Source organism: Sorex fumeus, unplaced genomic scaffold (assembly GCF_029834395.1).
Source record: "Sorex fumeus unplaced genomic scaffold, SorFum_2.1 ptg000002l, whole genome shotgun sequence".
Classification (NCBI taxonomy): domain Eukaryota; kingdom Metazoa; phylum Chordata; class Mammalia; order Eulipotyphla; family Soricidae; genus Sorex; species Sorex fumeus.
In genome coordinates this window covers 44,449,952-44,469,004 of record NW_026606059.1, presented here as the reverse complement: position 1 = coordinate 44,469,004, position 19,053 = coordinate 44,449,952, and the positions used below count along the sequence as shown (strand labels likewise).

General features: G+C 35.7%; 1 protein-coding gene across 2 annotated transcripts in view; it reads left to right on the top strand.

The window, feature by feature from the left end:
- Positions 1 to 19,053, top strand: part of KHDRBS3 (KH RNA binding domain containing, signal transduction associated 3) — a 166,109-nt gene that overhangs the window by 91,284 nt on the left and 55,772 nt on the right. For both annotated transcript variants that reach the window (XR_008795384.1, XM_056136856.1), the window contains exons 5-6: positions 6,288 to 6,427; positions 15,134 to 15,329. Coding sequence is in view for 1 of the 2 variants with exons in the window: in XM_056136856.1 (XP_055992831.1) it covers positions 6,288 to 6,427; positions 15,134 to 15,329 (336 nt within the window). In the remaining variant the exon portion in view is untranslated. The remainder of the gene's footprint in view (positions 1 to 6,287; positions 6,428 to 15,133; positions 15,330 to 19,053) is intronic.

The following is a 19,053-nucleotide window of genomic DNA, read 5'->3' as shown; positions in this document are numbered from 1 at the left end:
TTTGAAAATCAAATCCAGGTTGACTGAGTATAAGGCAGCACACTGTCCTCTGTTTGCCCCCCCCCCTTTTTTTTTATATAATTGAGATTTTTTAAAACCTTTGTAAAACTCCTCAAAATTGCTCAGAATGTGATAATTCAAAGAAGTACTCCTACTTTCATTAAAAAAATTAATTTAGGTCTTTTATTTAATTTTTTTGTAGTTTATTCCAGATTAAAGAACTGAAACATCAAACACTTAATTATTTGGAGAATATAAATTTGCTTAATCTACACAAGTTCTTATTCATGCCAAAAAACTGTATGAAATAAAATCTTGTGATTACCAAGCTTTTATAGATCAGTTCTCATAGTTCAGCATGTGCATTTGGATGATAATGTCTATGAAGAGTGCTGTTCTGTTTAAAGAGAAAGCATGTATTAAACCAGCATTTTCTTAGAAAAAGCACGTGGGATTAGATTATAATAAATATTTTACTTGGAAACAAAATAGTATTCTTTTTCATTCCTGAGTTCAGTATCACTATTTCTATTCATTTTAAGACACTGCTTTCAGTCTGATAGAAATAACTGATACAGGTTATCGTATCCATTTTTATAGAGTCTAATGATAGAGATAAATAGAAGCTAATCATAAAAATAATTTTTTTATTTTCAGAATTTTTATTATGAAATACAGACAACCATTGCATTTTTTATCTTAATCACTATAGTACTTAATCCAGAAATGGAGAAGCTTCAGGATTATCTTAAATTCATGATAGAATATGAAAGGATTGTCAAGAATTTAATCCTTGTGACAACATCCTGATTAATTTCTATTTATGCAGAGAACTCCAGGCCAAGACAGTTTAGGAGAAAATTTCTTACACAAAACCATTGTTTTCATTGTACACTTTAGGGAAGCTCTTGTTCTCTTTTGAGCAAGTATATCTCCTTCTCTCTTATATTTACCAAATCACCTTCTTTTTCTTTACTGAATTTTTTTTAAATGGCTATCTTTTTAACAACTTGACAGTGATGTGCATGTTTATTCTTGCTAAAATTCATAGATCTGCAGGTTTGTTTTCAGATGTGAGAATTTTCAACTACTGTTTCTTTAAACATGTTTCTCCTGCCTTTGTTCTGCCTTCCTATGTTCTTTCCCATCCCTGAATTCTTTTTATGTCTGTATTGACCCATTTGATACTTGCCACTTATCTTCAAGGCTCATTCGTCTTTACTTTTTTTCCTGTGTTTCTTAGACTGGATTATTTTAATTAACCTTAATACAAATTTTCTGGTTCATTCTTTTGTCATATCATATCTGCTAGTGATGGCCTCTTGGTCTCTGGTGAATTTTTCATAGCAGTTATTTTTTTCCCCAAAAATCTCTTTATCCCACTATTCAACGTATGTGCCCCTCCAAGCAGGTATCTTCAGCTACTTGTTTTTTTTTTTCTTCTTCTGAAACTGTTGATTTTTCCTTTTGACTTTCATGCCTCTTAATTTTTGCTCAATAGTACACATTTAATAAATAACATATTGAGTCAAGTCCACATTCTGATTCATTCTACCTTGAGTATTGTTGCTTGTTTTTATTTTTTTCTTATTTAATAATTGGACTGCATATCTCTGTAAGATACAGAGATATGTAAAGATTTCTAGGACCCACAGCTAAGGCTGTCTTTTTTAATTTTTTTCCTTCTCATTTTTATCCTGCTATTAGTTTTCTCTTGGTACTGTTGAATGTTTAGCCACTGACTCATCAGATGTTTTACTCTAACACCTGACCGTTAAGTTTTTCAACTACTGCTGATGGAAGTTTGAGTATACTGGAGCACATACAAAAACTCATCAGTGTTCATATCTGTCTTGGCTTTTACTCTTCATCAGGATTCCTTGTTACCTGCTTTGCATGTGTACAAAGTTCCATTCAGGCAAGAGTGTAGAGAGCTGTAGTATTTCTTATGTTCTTTGCTGTATCTTTAATTCAGAGTGCTATAAGCATACAGAGGGTTCATCAAAGTTTTATAGGATGTTTTCATTTCCTCGACCTTTGTTAACTTTTTGAGCCATTTGACAGTAAGTTGCTTGTCCCATCCAAAGCTGCAGTTTTGGTTTTGAGAATCACTTAGTCTTCTCTTTTCATTTGCTACCATTATTGCTATTGATAATGATATTGATAGTGCTGCTGATTCTGTTTTTCTATTTTTTCATTTTTTAATTTTTATAAAGTTGTTCATGATTTATTACATTCAATATTCCAACACCAATCCCACCACCATTGCACCTTCTCACCACCATTTTGTCTAATTTTCCCAACCCCCCCTCTAGTCTGCCCCCTATAGCAGGCCCTGAATACCTTATTTTGTATTGCTTGCTATAATTTGCTAAAAATGATAAAAATTTCCTTAGAGGATAGTGTGTTAATATTGTTGTATCTTACCATGGAGTCGTTAAGGCCTTATAGAAGAGATTACTAACAAGCAGTGTTTGTCTTTTCTTTATCAAGGTTGGTTGCCTTCTACTTTATATCCCATCTAATGTGCTGTACTACTCTTGGATTATCAGTGGTGTAGTTTGAGATATGTGATAGAGGAATTCAAAAATTCTGTATGGGGTGTTACAAAGTTAAATTCTTAAATGGATGGTGACTTTGGGTGTCATTGATGTCAGAGTCTGGTGTGGGGTCTGGAAGTATCTCTACAACTTGTTGATCTCTTTTTAAGATTTATTTGAGTCTCTGAATCATTGCCAGTAAATGAATTTATTTGGAGCCAGAGGCAGTTTATGGCCATGACTGCCAGGCTTCCAGAAAATCAGAGAGACAGGAGGAGGTAGCCAGTCCCCAACTCCATGAGTGCCTGGAGATTTCAGTCATAAAACCCACGTACCTGAGTTTTTCAGCAGATCAGTTTTTGCCTACAGAATAGTCTTCTTCATTCTAGTGGAACTCTAAAACATTATCTGAATTTGGGGAGGCGGATGGGAATATCCCCAGGGCATAATGCAAGAGACACAGTATTATCAGAGCTTTCACAATTTTTCACAATTTTTTTTGTACTATATAACTGGTAAATTTTCAGAGTCGTGTAATGATTATTTTTGATCATTTGGTCAGCTTTCATTATTTTTTCCACTGAATTCCTTAGTATTTACACATGATTTGATCCCTTTTCTTCTTTTCGCAGTTGATGACAATGTTTGTATTAATGACATGATTATTTTACTTTTCAGATGAGGAATTAAAATATTTATTTAATAATGATTATATTTTAAAATTATAAAGATAATTATATTATAATATAAAATTATAAAGATAACTTAATCTCTAAGCTACCAGGTATGACTTAGATTTTTACTGATTTAAAATAATTATTTTGAATACTAAGAATATTGTAATATATGTGAGATGTGTGTGATATATTAATAGTCATGCACACCCTTAGATCACATACATGCCATAAAAATACATTCACGATTGTCTACTTCGGAATGTAATTTTGCAACAATTTTGTTTAAAATTATCTTTAGCTCAGGTTTTGGGGATAGCATTGTAAGCAGCTAACTTTGAAAATTACTATTTAAAAATTAAACATGTTTTTGAAGAGAATTCAGTTACCTTATTTTCTCTTGTATCTACTTTTTACCACAAAATGTTTTTGTCACATCCCTTAACACTTTCAGCAGTGCAAATAATTAACATTATATAACACATTTTGTTTAGAATGCCCTTTAAAATTCTTTAATTAATCTTCACTTTTTTATGAAATATTAAGGAATCTATGGGCTTATTTTAGAGATTGTAATAATGATACATTCATATGACTTTTGAAGTCACACTTTGTCAAATTATGGAAGGAATCTCTATTTACAGAAAAATCTAGATTATTGATCCCTTTTAGCCTTTCTTGTTGATCTTAGTAATTTAAATTTTCGTTCATTTGAATTTACTTCTTCCTGCTCTACTGTTATTATCTGATTATCATTTCCATTTTTAGTGTTATTTGTGTTTTTTCTATAGCATTATGTTTATGCTGTAAGTTCAAGTCATGGTTTTTTCTTGAATTTTACTGGAAAGCAAGGTGCAGTTTTTTAAGCAATCAGTTTTATAATTATATTTCATTTTTATTTCATAATAATATAGGAAAGTCTCTGAATTCTATCCCTACACCGCAGGCATGCTTGTGATACTTCTGTAATAGATACATATTTTTTCTTTTTTGTGCCCATGTAACTTGAAAGGCTTTTGACCATGAAGTTTTAATTTAATTCAGATAAATTCCATGTAATCCTTCTCCTCTGAAATGTCTTCCAGCTCCACTTATCCAAACTATTTCTGGAGTTGGTAGTGCATTTGTTATGAATCCTGTTCAGTAATAGTGTTGACTGTTTTATATATTGTGAATGCAGCACTGACGTTTTCTAATGTGATTACTCTATTATTTTCTATTAATTATCCTGAGCCCTTCCCTTCCTCTTTGAATGTGCACTAACCCATCCATTCTATTGTCCAATTATCTTTACAAATGCCATCAGTTCCCTCACAATTCAACTCAAAAATTCTCTCGAAGGAGTTACAGAACTCTGAAATTCTATCATAGTCTATGATTATGATTTTTTGGGGAAGATAGATATTCAGAGTATATAAACATGGTAACTTTTATTTTTTTTAGTAAAACACCATGAGGTACAGTTATAGACTTATAAATTTTTTGTGCTTGGGTTTCAGTTATACAATGATCAAGTACCCATCCCTCCGCCAGTGCCCATCCTCCACCACCATGGGTCCCATCATCCCTCTCACCCCCCTCATCCCACCCTGCCTCTGTGGCAGGGCATTCCCTTTTGTTCTCTCTCTCTCTCTCTCTCCTTTTGGGTCCTGTGGTTTGCAAGAGAGGCATTGAGTGGCAATCATGTTTGGTCTATCTATAGTCTACTTTCAGCATGCTTCTCCCACCCTGGGAGGATTCTCCCAACACCCTTTATTTGGTGCTCTCTTCTCTATCTGAGCTTCCTTTTCCCCTAGCACGTGTGGCTGGCCTCCAAGTCATGGAGTAAAATTCCTGGTACTAATCTCGGCCACTCCTGGGTGTTAGTCTACCATTTTGTTGCTTTATGTTCCCCTGATGAATGCAATCCGACTGATCAAAATCAGCATTGAGGCGTGGAGTATTGGACAGTCAGGAAAAGGTTTCCCAGCACTCCTATGTAAAGCACCTATGACATGTTGTAATTAGAGAAACTCTCTAGATTCAGGTACTAGTGAGACCACAGTCTTTTTATGTTTTGTTTTTTCTTTTCTCTCTTCTTTCTTCCTTTCCTTTCCCCTCCCTTCCTTCTCTCTCTCCCTCCCTCCATTCCACCTTTCCTTTTCCTTCCTTCTTTCCTTCCTTCTTTCCTTCCTTCTTTCCTTCCTTCCTTCCTTCCTTCCTTCCTTCCTTCCTTCCTTCCTTCCTTCCTTCCTTCCTTTTACTTTTTCTCTTTTCTTTTCTTTCTTGGTTTTAAGTCACAGGGGTAATGCTCAGGGCTTATTCCTACCTGTGCTCTCAAGGATCAATCTGGTGGTGTTTGAGGGACCATAAGGAATACCCAAGATCAAATCTGGGTCAGCCATGTTTAAGGCAAGTGCTCTACCTGCTGTACTACTTCTCTGGTCCCATAGGTCCAGTCATTTTTGGCATGCAGTACCTTTGCATCTGAGTTCAGTTTCTCATTTTTTTTAACTTATGTCATATGTTTCTTGATGATTATTAAATGGAATTTGGTATATTAATATAAGGAGAGGAAACTATTAGGAGTTGCAAAATTTCTAAGTTGGATATATGCACAGTATTGTAAAGTGGAAAAAAAGGCAGCAGTCTAACAAGAGTAAGGTAGATTTCTCTTTAAAATGTCAAATTTACTATTCAATACTGTTCAAAACTTAGTACTTTTAGTAGAGCTGAGTTCTTTTGCTCTAGAGACTTTGATTTTTTTAAGTGCTCATTAACTAAATGTTGAATTGACTTGTTTGGTGTGTGTATATATATATATATGCATATATGTATATACACATATTTACAATTGTTTAATATGGTAAATATGCCTAGAGAAAAAGTACAGCTGATTGTATATAATTTTAGTTTGAGGAAAACCATAACTTCTTATTTATAACAACTATTTACGCTTTTCATTTTAACAAGATCAAATTTTGTTTTTGCATTCTTTTCTTAACCCTGTTTTCTACAAAAATTATTACTGAAACTTGTTCTTTTCTATTTTTTTATAGAAAGTGATTTGTACCATCTTTTATCTCCTCCATAGGACTATAATGATGAAATCAGGCAAGCACAGCTCCAGGAATTAACATATTTGAATGGTGGTTCAGAAAATGCAGATGTCCCAGTTGTTCGAGGGAAGGCTACCTTGCGAACTAGAGGCTTGCCAACTCCAGCCATAACCAGGTAGGTGTAATTAATTGATTTGAACGGTTGTGATAGGTTATAATATGATACTTTAAATGTTTTCTTTATTAATAGTCAAGGAACTCTTGTAGTGTATCAGTGAAGAAGCTATAAAAATATATTCAAGCAGTATAACTTGATTAGAGAATTCACTTTGGAGGCTGAAGCGCAGTTCCATTATCCTCTCGTTTTGGTTGCTCTTTACACCACAGTGGAGTGAGGTTGTCCAGTAATTGTTTTTCCCCTGTATGTAATGTCCTCTGTATCTTATAGAATCTCTATTGCTACCATTTTCCAAGAATCTACTCCTGCCATCAGTGAATGAAGGTTCCTTTGTGTTTGATTTTTGCTATCTTTGCCAGTGAAGTCAAATCTTTGAAGATACCTCTTAAGATAACTTAAGCTGGAGACTTAAGCTTCTGTTTTCCTCAGTAAATTTTGTGACTTTGGATAAAATCTTGAAGCCTTTAATCCATTTTGTCTTGCGTGATGTGAGATACAAATCCCAGTTTCTTTCTTTCATTCTGGCTTTTTCCCCCATGTGGATATGTTATTTCCCTAATACCTTTTGTTGAAGAGACTTTTCTTGTTCCACTTCATGTACCCATTTTGTCCTTTTTCTTCTTTCTCTTCAGTTTTGTTATTTGCATGTAGAAATGCAACCAATTTATGTGTTTTTACTTTGTAGCCCACTGCATTGCTGTAATGATTAATTCTTTCTAAGAATTTTTTAGTGGGTCTTTTACATTATCAGTATCTTCATGTGAGACTTTCACTTCTTCAGTGTGGATTCTGCTAATTTTGTCTTCTTGCCTGATTGTTTGGATGAGTACTTGCAAAACTATATTAAACAATAGTATAGACATTGACAAGAAGAGTAACATCCTTGACTTGTGTCTGAATTTAGAGTAAAGGTCTTTAAGGTTTCATCATTGATCATGCATTTGGTGTGTTTATTTCTGTCTTGCAGTATTCTTGAGAGTATTTTGAATGAATATTGAAACTTATCGAAAAATGTTTCTCAATCAGCTTATATGACCATGTAGTTTCATTTTTTGTTGATTTGTTGCATTAAACTAATTGATTTGCCTATATTAATACATTGTTGCATCCCTAAAGTGAGTCTTATTTGATCATGATGCGTGATGGATCTTTTTGGTGGTCTATTGGATTAGTCACTCAAGTTTTATTGGGGATCTTTGTATTGATACGCATCAGGGATATATCTGCATCTTATTTTTTTACATTGATGATAAGGCATTACCCCCACCCCTCAGCCATTCAATACTTTGTTGAGACCTTCAGAAAACACCCTCTTTGACTATTGCTTCTCACTCCTGCAGACAGCAGAGAAGGAACTAGAAAAGTAACATGGTGTAGAATGAATGGCCTTTTAGCAGCATACTTTTTTTTGCTTTAGGTGGGCTTTTTGTTTACCCCTGAGTTTATCTCTACTCCACACTTTGCCTGCTCTTTAGATATCTGGATAAGACCACCCTGCTGCACAGTTGCTCTAAGCATGCAGGAATGCTCTTTTCCTCTCCTCTCTTCTAAGTATCTTCCTTGTTCTATGTTACTTTTCACAAATCTTTATTCTGGGCCTGGTCTTTTGTCCTAAATAGAGGCAATTTTGCCTTCTAGCATTTGATAACTGAATTATCAGACAGAAAATAGTTAACAGGCAATGTTAACTGTGGCACTCTAAAGAGATAAATGCATGCTTACCAGTATTGGGACTAGAATACTCTGATTTTATTTTAACTTAAGAGACATTAGGCTTTTACAGCTCTCATTTTAATAGAGGGAATTTAGGTACTTTTTTTTCTTGTTTTTTAATTTCCTTTCTTGAGCTGCAATTGTACGTGTGAGGTCTTATGACTGTACTTCCTGACTGTATGCTGAGGTGTTGGATGCTGTAGAGCACCATAGGGATTGCCATGGGATAGTTTAAATTTTTATAGGCACACTGTAATAATCAGGATTGCTTAGACTTTGCATTAACTATTAGCTAAGTAAATCATTTATAGTTTTATCATTAGAATATTCTTCATGGATTATAATGAAATCTGGGAATCTGGTAGTTCTGTACTTGCTGTGATAACAGTGAACAATGATGAACATTGGTGTGGATGAGAAACTACCAAGATAGAGGAATTGGGGAAAAAACAGTAATTAAAGTATGAAAATTACAACTAAATTATTTTGTAGTTGTAATCTAAAATGCTGGAGCGATAGCACAGCGGGTAGGGTGTTCGCCTTACACGCGGCCAACATGGCCGACCCGAGTTCGATTCCTCTGCCCCTCTCGGAGAGCCCGGCAAGCTACCGAGAGTATTCGATATGCCAGACACAGTAACAACAAAGTCTCCAATGGAGACGTTACTGGGCCCGCTCGAGCAAATCGACGATCAACGGGAGGGCCTTTACCTTACCTTTACCTTTACCTAATCTAAAATGCACTTGTACAATGACTGGTCTTTCTGATAGAACAGTAAATAGCTTAGTAGGGGAATGATCAGATGATTTTGCTTTAGCTAGAAAAAATATCAGCGATATTTTCCTGAGTTCCAAGTAGTAGTCACTGGGCCTGCTCGAGCAAGTAGTAGTAGTTATTGACTGACTTGCAGAATTACTCCTGAGGCCTCTGAATCACTTCCCACACATGAACTCCCCTGGTCATACTTATAGTAGCTGCAGGTAATTGGAGTCACAGGCTAGTCAGGTTGATGAGGAAAAATGGAACTGACCAAAGGACTTCTGTGGTATTCTTTGTGAAGTTATAGCACTGATGAAAAGAGTCAAGTACAGAAAACTCTGGTACAAAGCCCCAGGCTAAATATAAAGAATGAGGGACCTGTTCTCAGATGTTGAAAACTTTTCAGTGTATTTTTAATGCTTATACTTTTTTGAACACTTTCTGAAGGTTTTTAAGATAAGCATTGTGGTTTCAGAGCAGGTAGGGCGATTGCCTGCACACAGCTGACCTGAGTTCAGTCCTCAGCACCTTTTTGTCCCTGAGTGCCACCTGGAGTGACTCCTGAGCACAGAGCCAAGAATGACCCCTGAGCATTGCCAGGTGTGGTCTCCAAGCAAACAAACAGTAACCAAAAGAGATGGATTTCTTCTCATATTTTCACATTTGTTGGGTGATTTCCCCTTTGTTTGATTTTTAAATAACAATTTCCATAATTACTGCAGTTTCTGTAGTAACTGCAGTTTGTCTGTTGCAAATCTTTTCTTAGGATCTAAGCATACTATGTATTCCCTACTATTTCTAATTTCATATAGTGATTCCGTTACTTAGTTCATTTCCATCCACTTTGGATTGGGGCCCTAATAGACAAGGGTGGCTTTTGTCTTGCATTTCTGGATTCCAAGGACGTTATGAAACTTAGTGTATTCTCATAAATTTTAACTTAAATAATAAATGAATGGAGGTCAGATTTTCAAAAATCTAAGAAATTTCTAAATGTTCTTGAAACAAGAATACACTCCCCACCATTCAGTACCACAATTTATATGTTCCTTTATGATTGATTCATCATCATAACACTAAAGAAAAATACGCATGTTGTGTGGGGCTGAATAAAGATTTTTCAGTTTAAATTGCATGCTCAATGGATGCTGGAATTGAAAATTTTGCCAGGTTTACCCTTGAACGGACAGCACATAGAAGTTATTAATCATATGATTATAAGTTCTTGAACTATCATTTTACATAGAAAAGTGAAATTTAGACTGACATAAACCAAAATTCAAATATCACTGTCCTTAATATTTAAGTGGTCATTAGGAAGTCAGCTTTATTTTTCAATATGTTAGATATGCTTTCCCTGAAGATTAAATGCAGTATTATATGTGTTTGATTACTGTTATATTTGGCACATAGCCCCATACAAAAATTATTTCCTGCATATGCATACATATACACACGCATAAATATATTAATCTCGCGCATCTAACTTTCAAGAATGTGAGAATATTTTAACTTTTATAGAATCTTTATTCAGAACATTGTGTGTTTAAAATTTTTAGATCCTAAATTCATGATACCATAAATCAAATAATATAAGAATAAAACATTGATAAATTTGAATTATCCTTAAAAAGTAAAAAGATCAGTAACTAGTTCTCAACTTTAGATTATACCGTTTTTTAACTGTCTAGAAACTCCCAAAGGTTCTTATTCGTTTACTTTTTCTCACAATTCCATTAACAGAGAAAAATATTTTTAAAAATCCGAAAAACTATTAAGAATTATTAAACTGTGTTTTGTGGAATTTTAGAATATAAAAGGCCGACAAAAATAAAACGCACTGAAGCATTTGAATAAGATGTTGGTAGAAGGGGCTGAAGCAATAGCACAGAGGGTAGGGCGTTTGCCTTGCACGCAGCCGACCCGGGTTCAATTCCCAGCATCATATATGGTCCCCTGAGCACTACCAGGGGTAATTCCTGAATGAAGAACCAGTAGTAACCCTTGTGCATCACCAGGTGTAACCAAAAAAGCAAAAAAAAAAAAAAATGCTGGCAGAAGGCTGCTAAGGAGTTAAGAATCTTTAAAGGAACCTGAAGAAATGGAGCTAAGAGTAGGTGTGGGGACAATTAGGTTATGAAAGTAAAACAAGCCTGCGCAGGGATGTTGCTGCCCAAATATTAAGGTTCTGAAGAACCAATAAAGAGTAGAAACGAGGTTTTCTGGAACAGTAAATGCAAATAAACCTTTCTTAGCAAGAATAACTCAGAATTGAAGGATATGTTTTAATTTGCATGCCTGTTCTGGGATTATGGGTTAAACAAAAAGCAATTATCTGTAGTAAGTCCATCAGGTTTATTACATATTTTAATTACAAATCAGTCTATTTCCAAAGCCTTGCTAAAATTAGGCTTAGATTTTAAACAGCCTACTATATTTTTTTTATTTGCTTAAATGGTATCCAGAATTCTATGGAAATAATTCTTTCCAAATTAAAAAATTAAACTTAGCACTATTAAAATTATGTCATTGAAATAAGACCTCAATTTGTTTTTCATAATTTCAGAAATTTTATGTCATTTCAACAGTTTAGGAACCTAGGTGTTTTTTTCTCACAAATAATTTTCTTCTTTTGAAGATCATAAATTATATTGCCTTTAAGAATTTTATGCTGAACTGTTTTATATCTATTATTCTGATGTACACAGAAATCAAAGTGTAGAATCACTATTCCTAATCCTTGAAATGTTCATAGAGGATTCAAAGTTCATAGAAAATTACAGTGCTAAATTGGATCATAAAATGACTGAACAAATGGATAAGAATTGTTATCAAAGAACAAATTTAGGTAAGGAATAAAGACCAGTTAAAATATCTTAAATTATTCCGTAGCTTCTGGGCTGGGGAAAAGTGCAATGGGTAGGGTTTTGACCCCTGGTTTGGTCCCTGGCACCCATATGGTCCCCCATACACCACCAGGATTGATTTCTGAGCACAATGTCAGGAGTATGCTCTGAGCACAGCCAGCATGCCCACAACAGTTTTTGTTTTTTAATTACCCAGCTTCAGGAGCACCAGGTTTATTCTTTCTAATAGTCATATGTCTTAAGAACTAACGCCAGGGTCTGGAGCGATAGCACAGCGGGTAGGGCGTTTGTCTTGCACGTGGCTGGCGCAGGTTCGATTCGCAGCATCCCATATGGTCCCCCGAGCACCACCAGAAGTAAGTCCTAAGTTCATGAGCCAGGAGTAACCCCTGTGCATCGCCAAGTGTGACCCAAAAAGCAAAAAAAAAAAAAATAGAACTAACTCCAGAGGTTTATGATCTGAGATGAACAAAGTTAGATATTTCTAGGAAGTGATTGCATGGTCTTCCTTTTCATCACCCTGGAAAACTATTTCTATTCACGTCCTGAACCCTTAATTCCAGAAGGTCTTTACAGAATCTTCTAAAGTCTTTCCTTGGATGGGGGAATGTGTTTGGGCAACACCTGGTGGTGCTTAGGACCTGGGGGTACAAGAACATATATAGGGTGCTGGGATCAAACCAGCGTCACCTGCACGCAAGGCAAATATCTTCAGTCCAGTATGATTTCTGAGGTCATGTCTTGTTAGCTGTTATATTACTATTGCCTGTGTCATGACCTGAAGTTCATTAGCCACTTAGTAAAATTCAGTGGATGTAGGAAGAAAACTTGAATTCTCTTTGTGAATGATTGCTGTGTATGTGTTTATCTTGATACACTTAAATTTATTTTTTATTTTAGGCATTGTGATTTAGAATTCTGTTAGTAAAATGGTTCATACACAAAACATCCCAACACTAAACCCTTCACCAGAGTGTTCACTTTTCTTCCACTATATTTTCAGATCCCACTCATACCCATCTCTCAAAGTGCTAAGCTTCTGTTGCCTTTGCATATTTGTTATTCTTTTTTCTTTAGTGTTATATTGTGTATTCCAGGTGTACTTGGTGTCCATCTATTCCAAACTTTCTGAGAGTTTTTCTCATAGATGATGGTACCACATTTTGTCATAAGCTTTTTCGTTTATATACAATTCTAAGATTAATCATATGATTATAAGTTCTTAAACTTTGTTAAGGTAATGGAACACATTGGTTTGCTAATGTTGAGCCAACCTTGTATCCCTTGTATACACTTGGTTGTGGTACATGATTTTTAAATTGGGTGCAATTCATTACTGTTGGATTCTATTATTTTAAGATATTTTTGCATTTCTGATCATGAGAGTTATTGATTTTAGTATTTTTGAATACAGACTTGTCTTTTGTCTCCTGAATGAATAGGTAGCTTAGTTTTTGTTTCCACTTGTATCCTATATGTCACCTTGGAGATGTCAATGTTCAGCTAGTAACCCCAGGGGATCCTTCCTGGAACACTCAACCCCTCCCCCGCCCCTACTACCTTTATACTTTCCTGAGTGTCAGAAGGGAATTTGGAAAAATAAATCTTGGGAAAAGTTCTTATGGAAGGTACCAATCAGAACTGAAAGCTAAACTGCACCAAGTCACTTCTGCTCTATATGACACAGAGATAGTCATATTCAGGGCAGTTATGTTCTCTACTTAGTAATGTAGAAATGAATTTCAATAATTTCAATGAATTTCTCAAGGGCTAGAAAGATATTACAGGAATTAAGGTGGCAGACCCTTGCATATAACAGACCCCAGATCAATGCTCAGTACCACGTAAGTTTCCCTGAGCAATGCCAGTTGTGACCACATAACAAACAAAAATAACCAGCCTCATAGAATGAATTAGGTTAGCTATGCCTTTAATTCTATTTTTTGTAGAAAACAAATTTCATTTCTTTAATACTTGATAGAACTCACTAATGCAAGAAGCATCTGTTATTTTAAATAATCATATACTGTCTATAAAAGACATTTTTCAGATTGTATAATTCTCTTTGAGATTCAGTTATTTGTATATTTCAAGCAATTACTCCAGTTTAAGTTAACAAAGTTGTTAGCAGGAAATTTTTCATATTCTTCTTTAATTATATTCTAGTTTCTTTGAGACCAGTAGTGATTTCTCTTATTTGTAACTTTTGTACTTGTTTAACAAACTTATTTTTGTTTTCAAATAATTTCATTTCTCTTTTTCATGCAACTAGCATTTGTTGTGTTTGCTTTCTTCTTTGGGTTAAGTTACTCACTTTATCTATGTTTTTTTTTCTTTTATTCTGGGGACACACCCAGTTATACTCAAGGTTTATTTCTTGCTCTGTGCTCAGGGATCAGTCCTGACAGTGCTTAGGGGCCTTAGTGGTACCACAGACCAAATCTAATTCAGGCATGCAGAAGGCAAACACCCTGTGCGCTGTACTACCACTCCAGCCTTCTGTTGGTTTTGGCTGTTTATTTGCTATCCAGATTAAACTAAGTAAGGAAAGAATTGATGTCTGTAATCATGCTGCCTGTTACAGTTCTCCTTATTTTGACCATGTTGTCTGTGGAGGTAGATCCAACTATGTCCTGATTTTCTGTTTCAATCTTATTTATGTGTCTTTATCTCTTCACAATTTCACATTTTTAAAAGATTTTGCTTATGTTGAGCCATTATTGATGCTACTGTCTCCTTCTGTCCTCTCTTGAAGTCTCATATTTTATGTTAGAAATTTATGAATATGTTATATTCTACTTTACAAAATGTCTATTCAATTTAATAATATTTTAATTACTTGTATAGTAAAACATTGAGAAAAGAATTCTCTTATTATGTGTGAGTATATACACAATATATATGTATAATATATATTTATCATATATTTTGTCCCTTGCATTGCTAGAAGTTTATAAGATCTTTGTAGCCCTTGGTTCCATTTCTGTGCAGAGAGAAAATAAATTACACTTTACTGTATTGGCATGAAGATTGGGTTATGCCATTAGAGAGAAATGCTCAGTAAACTCACCTATTCAGTTATCCTGCTTTTTTCCTCTGTATATGAGACAGAAGTTGAAACTTAGGTCTTCTTTAATGTTGGTTATATTTGTGATATAGACTGATTTTATTAAATATCTATTCCTGCCAAAATATTTTTAACTTATAGAGGTTTGTTTCTCAGTTGCACTTTTTAAATTACTTTGCCTGTAATTTCTTTAGTTTTCTAACAGAAATGTGGAACAGAGTGTTTTTGTGAGGCATGAATGTATGTGAACAATGAAATGTTAGAGATAAAGAAGAATATTGCAAATCTGCTTGCAGGGGAAGGGGAGGAGTCACAACCCGGCCAGTTGGAGTTGGTGTACCAAGAGGGACCGCCACTTCCAGGGGTGTCCTTTCTACTCGAGGACCAGTGAGTCGGGGAAGAGGACTTCTCACTCCCAGAGCAAGAGGCGTCCCCCCTACTGGCTATAGACCACCCCCACCACCACCAACACAGGAGACTTATGGAGATTATGTAAGTCAAAATTTGAAACAACTTAAGTGTTCTGATGGATCCACTGCAGATATTGCATTGCATATTGTAATCACATCCCTTCCCTCAGCTTGTTTTGTTTCTCAAATATTCCTTCTAAATTCAGCAGACATTTATTGAACTCTGTCTAAGTCCTTGGGACTAAATGAGGAATGCTGAGAAAACAGTAACTTCTTTCGAGAAATTGCTTAAATGTGGTATATGAAAAATAAATTTGAATAGTGGGAAGACTTACTGTCATGGAAACATTATCAGATCTTATAGGATTTTAATGTAATATTCTTTCATATCCCACTCCAGGTTTTTTTTTAACAATTTAGTCATTAAAAAATAATTGAGGTATGTCAGGCTGTATTTTTTTTTATCCTCTAAAGTATTTCCTCTAAAGCTCTGTTGTGAATATAAGTTCTTAATGAAAAGTCTTCAGTGAAGAAAACAACAGTCCCCATTTTTAAGATTAATGCAAAACAGCTTTTTCATTTACCACTCAGTAATTTTCTACCATGCTTCACAGCCTTAATAACATACAGAAAAGAAAAGATGGTCATAAATCTAGGTGGGAAAAGTAGGGAATAATTAGCAATAATCCTGAGCTCCTGGGATTCTTAGTCTCACTTTCTAATGTACCATAATTGAAGGAGTAATGTTTTATTTTAGCATTCAGAAAATTAAATAATATTTTGAAATGAGATTAAAATAAATGAAAATTGTTTTATGTTAGTAATATTAAAGAGAAATATGTGTATTGTTTAACAATGAACAGCCAGGAGTAAGCCTTGAGTGAAGCAGGATGTGACCCCAAAAAACAAAAACAGAAGCACCTTTTCACAGAGTTTCTGGAAGGTTGCACCTCTTTCCTGGGAAGTCTCCTTAGGATAGCCTAAGCTCTTCAGCTTCAGTGAGGTCAACTGGAAAAAGTTGGAAAGAGTGTCCTTATGTGCTAACATTTTGTATTTTTTGAACATGGCATGTTTTGTTTCCACACCCAACTATGCTCAGGGGTTACACCTGGCCCTGAGGTCAAGAATCACTCCTGGCAGTGCTCAGGGGATCATATAGGATGCCAGGTACTGAACCAGGTCAGATGCGTGCAAGGAAAACACCCTACATGCTACTATCACTCCAGCCCCATGAATATGGCATCTTCTTTTGTGCTTCCAGATTTTTGCTCTTGTGTGGCTCATTCTTTCTGCAACACTCATCTGTTAATTCATCTGATAGTTCCCTACTTTACCTTTTAAGTTTAGGTCAATTATTACTAGGAAAATTCAGAGGAGGTTAGTGTCCATTTGAGCATTACTGCAATTGTTCCTATTTCTCTCCTTTTTTTTGAAGGACCAGGATGAATGGCATTTGTCTTTATGTGCCAGAGAATTCACATGAGAAACTCTTTATTTTAATTTTTTTTTAGTTTAGGATTTCTAGATTATGTAGGTATACTGATGGCCAATTTAGAAAGTCTAGGGTTCTGTAGCCCCTAAAATACAAACATTTATCTACTCTTTTGGCAAGTGAGAAAGTTAAAATTGATCTTGGCATATACTAAATAATTTCTGAACTGAAATAATCATAAATAACATTCTCAATTCCATCAGGGAAAAGGTCACTCACCTTCTGCATTTAGCTCTCTGTTTTTAGCACTGATACTATGTGAGTCACATTAAGAGGGCTTTATTAATATTTGCTGAATGGAGAAATATTCTCCAGACTGAGTTTTGTTGTTGTTGTTGTTTTTTCGTTAGCACCATTTTGTCAAAAAAGGTATTAAAGGACTTAAATTAACAGATAGAAGAGATGCATGAATTGTGAGGTATGGGGAAAATGCAGAGTAACTTCATATGTCCTCAAGGACTCCCATTGTCTCACAATTTTATATGGTCACCAACCCAGAAACTCAGGATCCCTTGCTTGTGGATTTTTATGGAGACAGCTTTACTCAGGGCATACTGATGAACTCTGTTCATTGGCAGTTGAACTCAACCTCCAGTTCTCACCCTTCTGTGGAGGCCAGAGAGATGGGACTCTGACCTGGGGGTCAGATCAAAGTCAAAGAGATTCCTCTCGCTCATACAGTGTTCCCTGGCAGTCAGCACCTACCCTCATGTCATTTCCAAAATAAACCCTAATTAATATAACGAGAAAACATGGCTTTCAGAAGCTGAGTTAGAATCTATGAATGAAAACAAAATACATATATGAAATATATTTTTGTCATCTGAAATAGACATATCTTATAAATTACAGTATCACAGGATAATTAAAGACATTGCTTTCCACCCCTTGATTCTCAGAATTCTGTATCTTGCTAAAGGAAAAATATCCTCATTATTGGATTCTACCTCAAAATAAATGGGGCTGTTTTAATTTTTCTCAAATCCACAAGTGTTAGCACCATATACCTAGGTCTTCTTTTTTTATTTTTATTTTAAATTGCTAGGATTTTTGTTTACTGTGATGGTCTCACCCAGAACCTCACACAGTACTTGTAGGATTTCCTTTTACTTTATTTTTTGAAAAATTTATATTGTCATAGTTTAAGCTGTCCTCCCGTTGTTCATTGATTTGCTCAAGCGAGCCCAATAGCGTCTCCATTTTTTGAGACTTGTTGTTACTGTGTTTGGCATATTGAATATGTCACAGGTAGCTTGCCAGGCTTTGCTCTGCGGGCGAAGTACTCTCGGTAGCTTGCCAGGCTCTCCAAGAGGGGCGGGAGAATCAAACCTGGCTCAGCTGGGCTGCGTGCAAGGTAAACGCAAGGTAAACATCCTACCACTGTGCTATCGCTCCAGCCCATAGTTTAAGCAATGACGGTTATAATTGTGTCCACGTTTCTGAACAGAGTTACTGGACAGCCCTACAACCTCAGTGCCCTCTCTTCCTCCCTCCCCCATCCTATATCACCCCCAGGCCAGCGTCCCTTGCCCTGAGCCATCCTCCCATTATCTATGGATTATTAGTTATGGTTTCAGTGCAGTGCATTGTTACTCCCTGAGCCCTACCCCTATGCTTAAGAATCTCCATTTACATTCCCAAATTACTTCCTGGAAGTGTATTTGTTCCCTTCACCCCTCTCTCACTGTATTAGGGATAGGTCTGTATTCTAGTTTCTGAGGTTCATTATAGACTAATATTTTCAATACCCTTGGTTTATTTCTTTATATACCACAGATGATGTGATATCATTCTGTACTAGTATAGGCTGAGTTTTTTAAAATTGCCACTTGTGGAGAACTCAACCCAGTCCTCCTCCTGTTTTGTTTATGTGTTTTTTTTTTAAACTTACATGGTGTTTAATCACAAAATAAGTAAGTGAGCAGCGATGGTGGCGGTGTGGTGTGGTCTCTCACCTGCCTCGTGCATTCGGTGGAGATGAGCCGCTACCCTGACCCCAACCTGTAGCTGCGGCCAAGAGATGCAGGAAGGATGGAACAGAGCCGCCAGGCTGCTTGGTGATCAGTTGTCACTTATTTCATTCTCCACATGTACGCTCGTGTTCCAGTCTCACACTTCCCCTTATTTTTGTCTCCTGTTCCTCATGCTATTTCTCCCAGATTTATCTCTAAGTCTTGGTCTCGAGCCTAACCTCCAAGCATTCCTGGTAGCAGCTACACCTAGGTCCTGTAGCACAATAAACATATGAAAGCTCTTCCTTCAGAGGGAAGCTCTTCTAAGAAAAGACAAAAATCTCCTGCAGCTAGAACTGCTC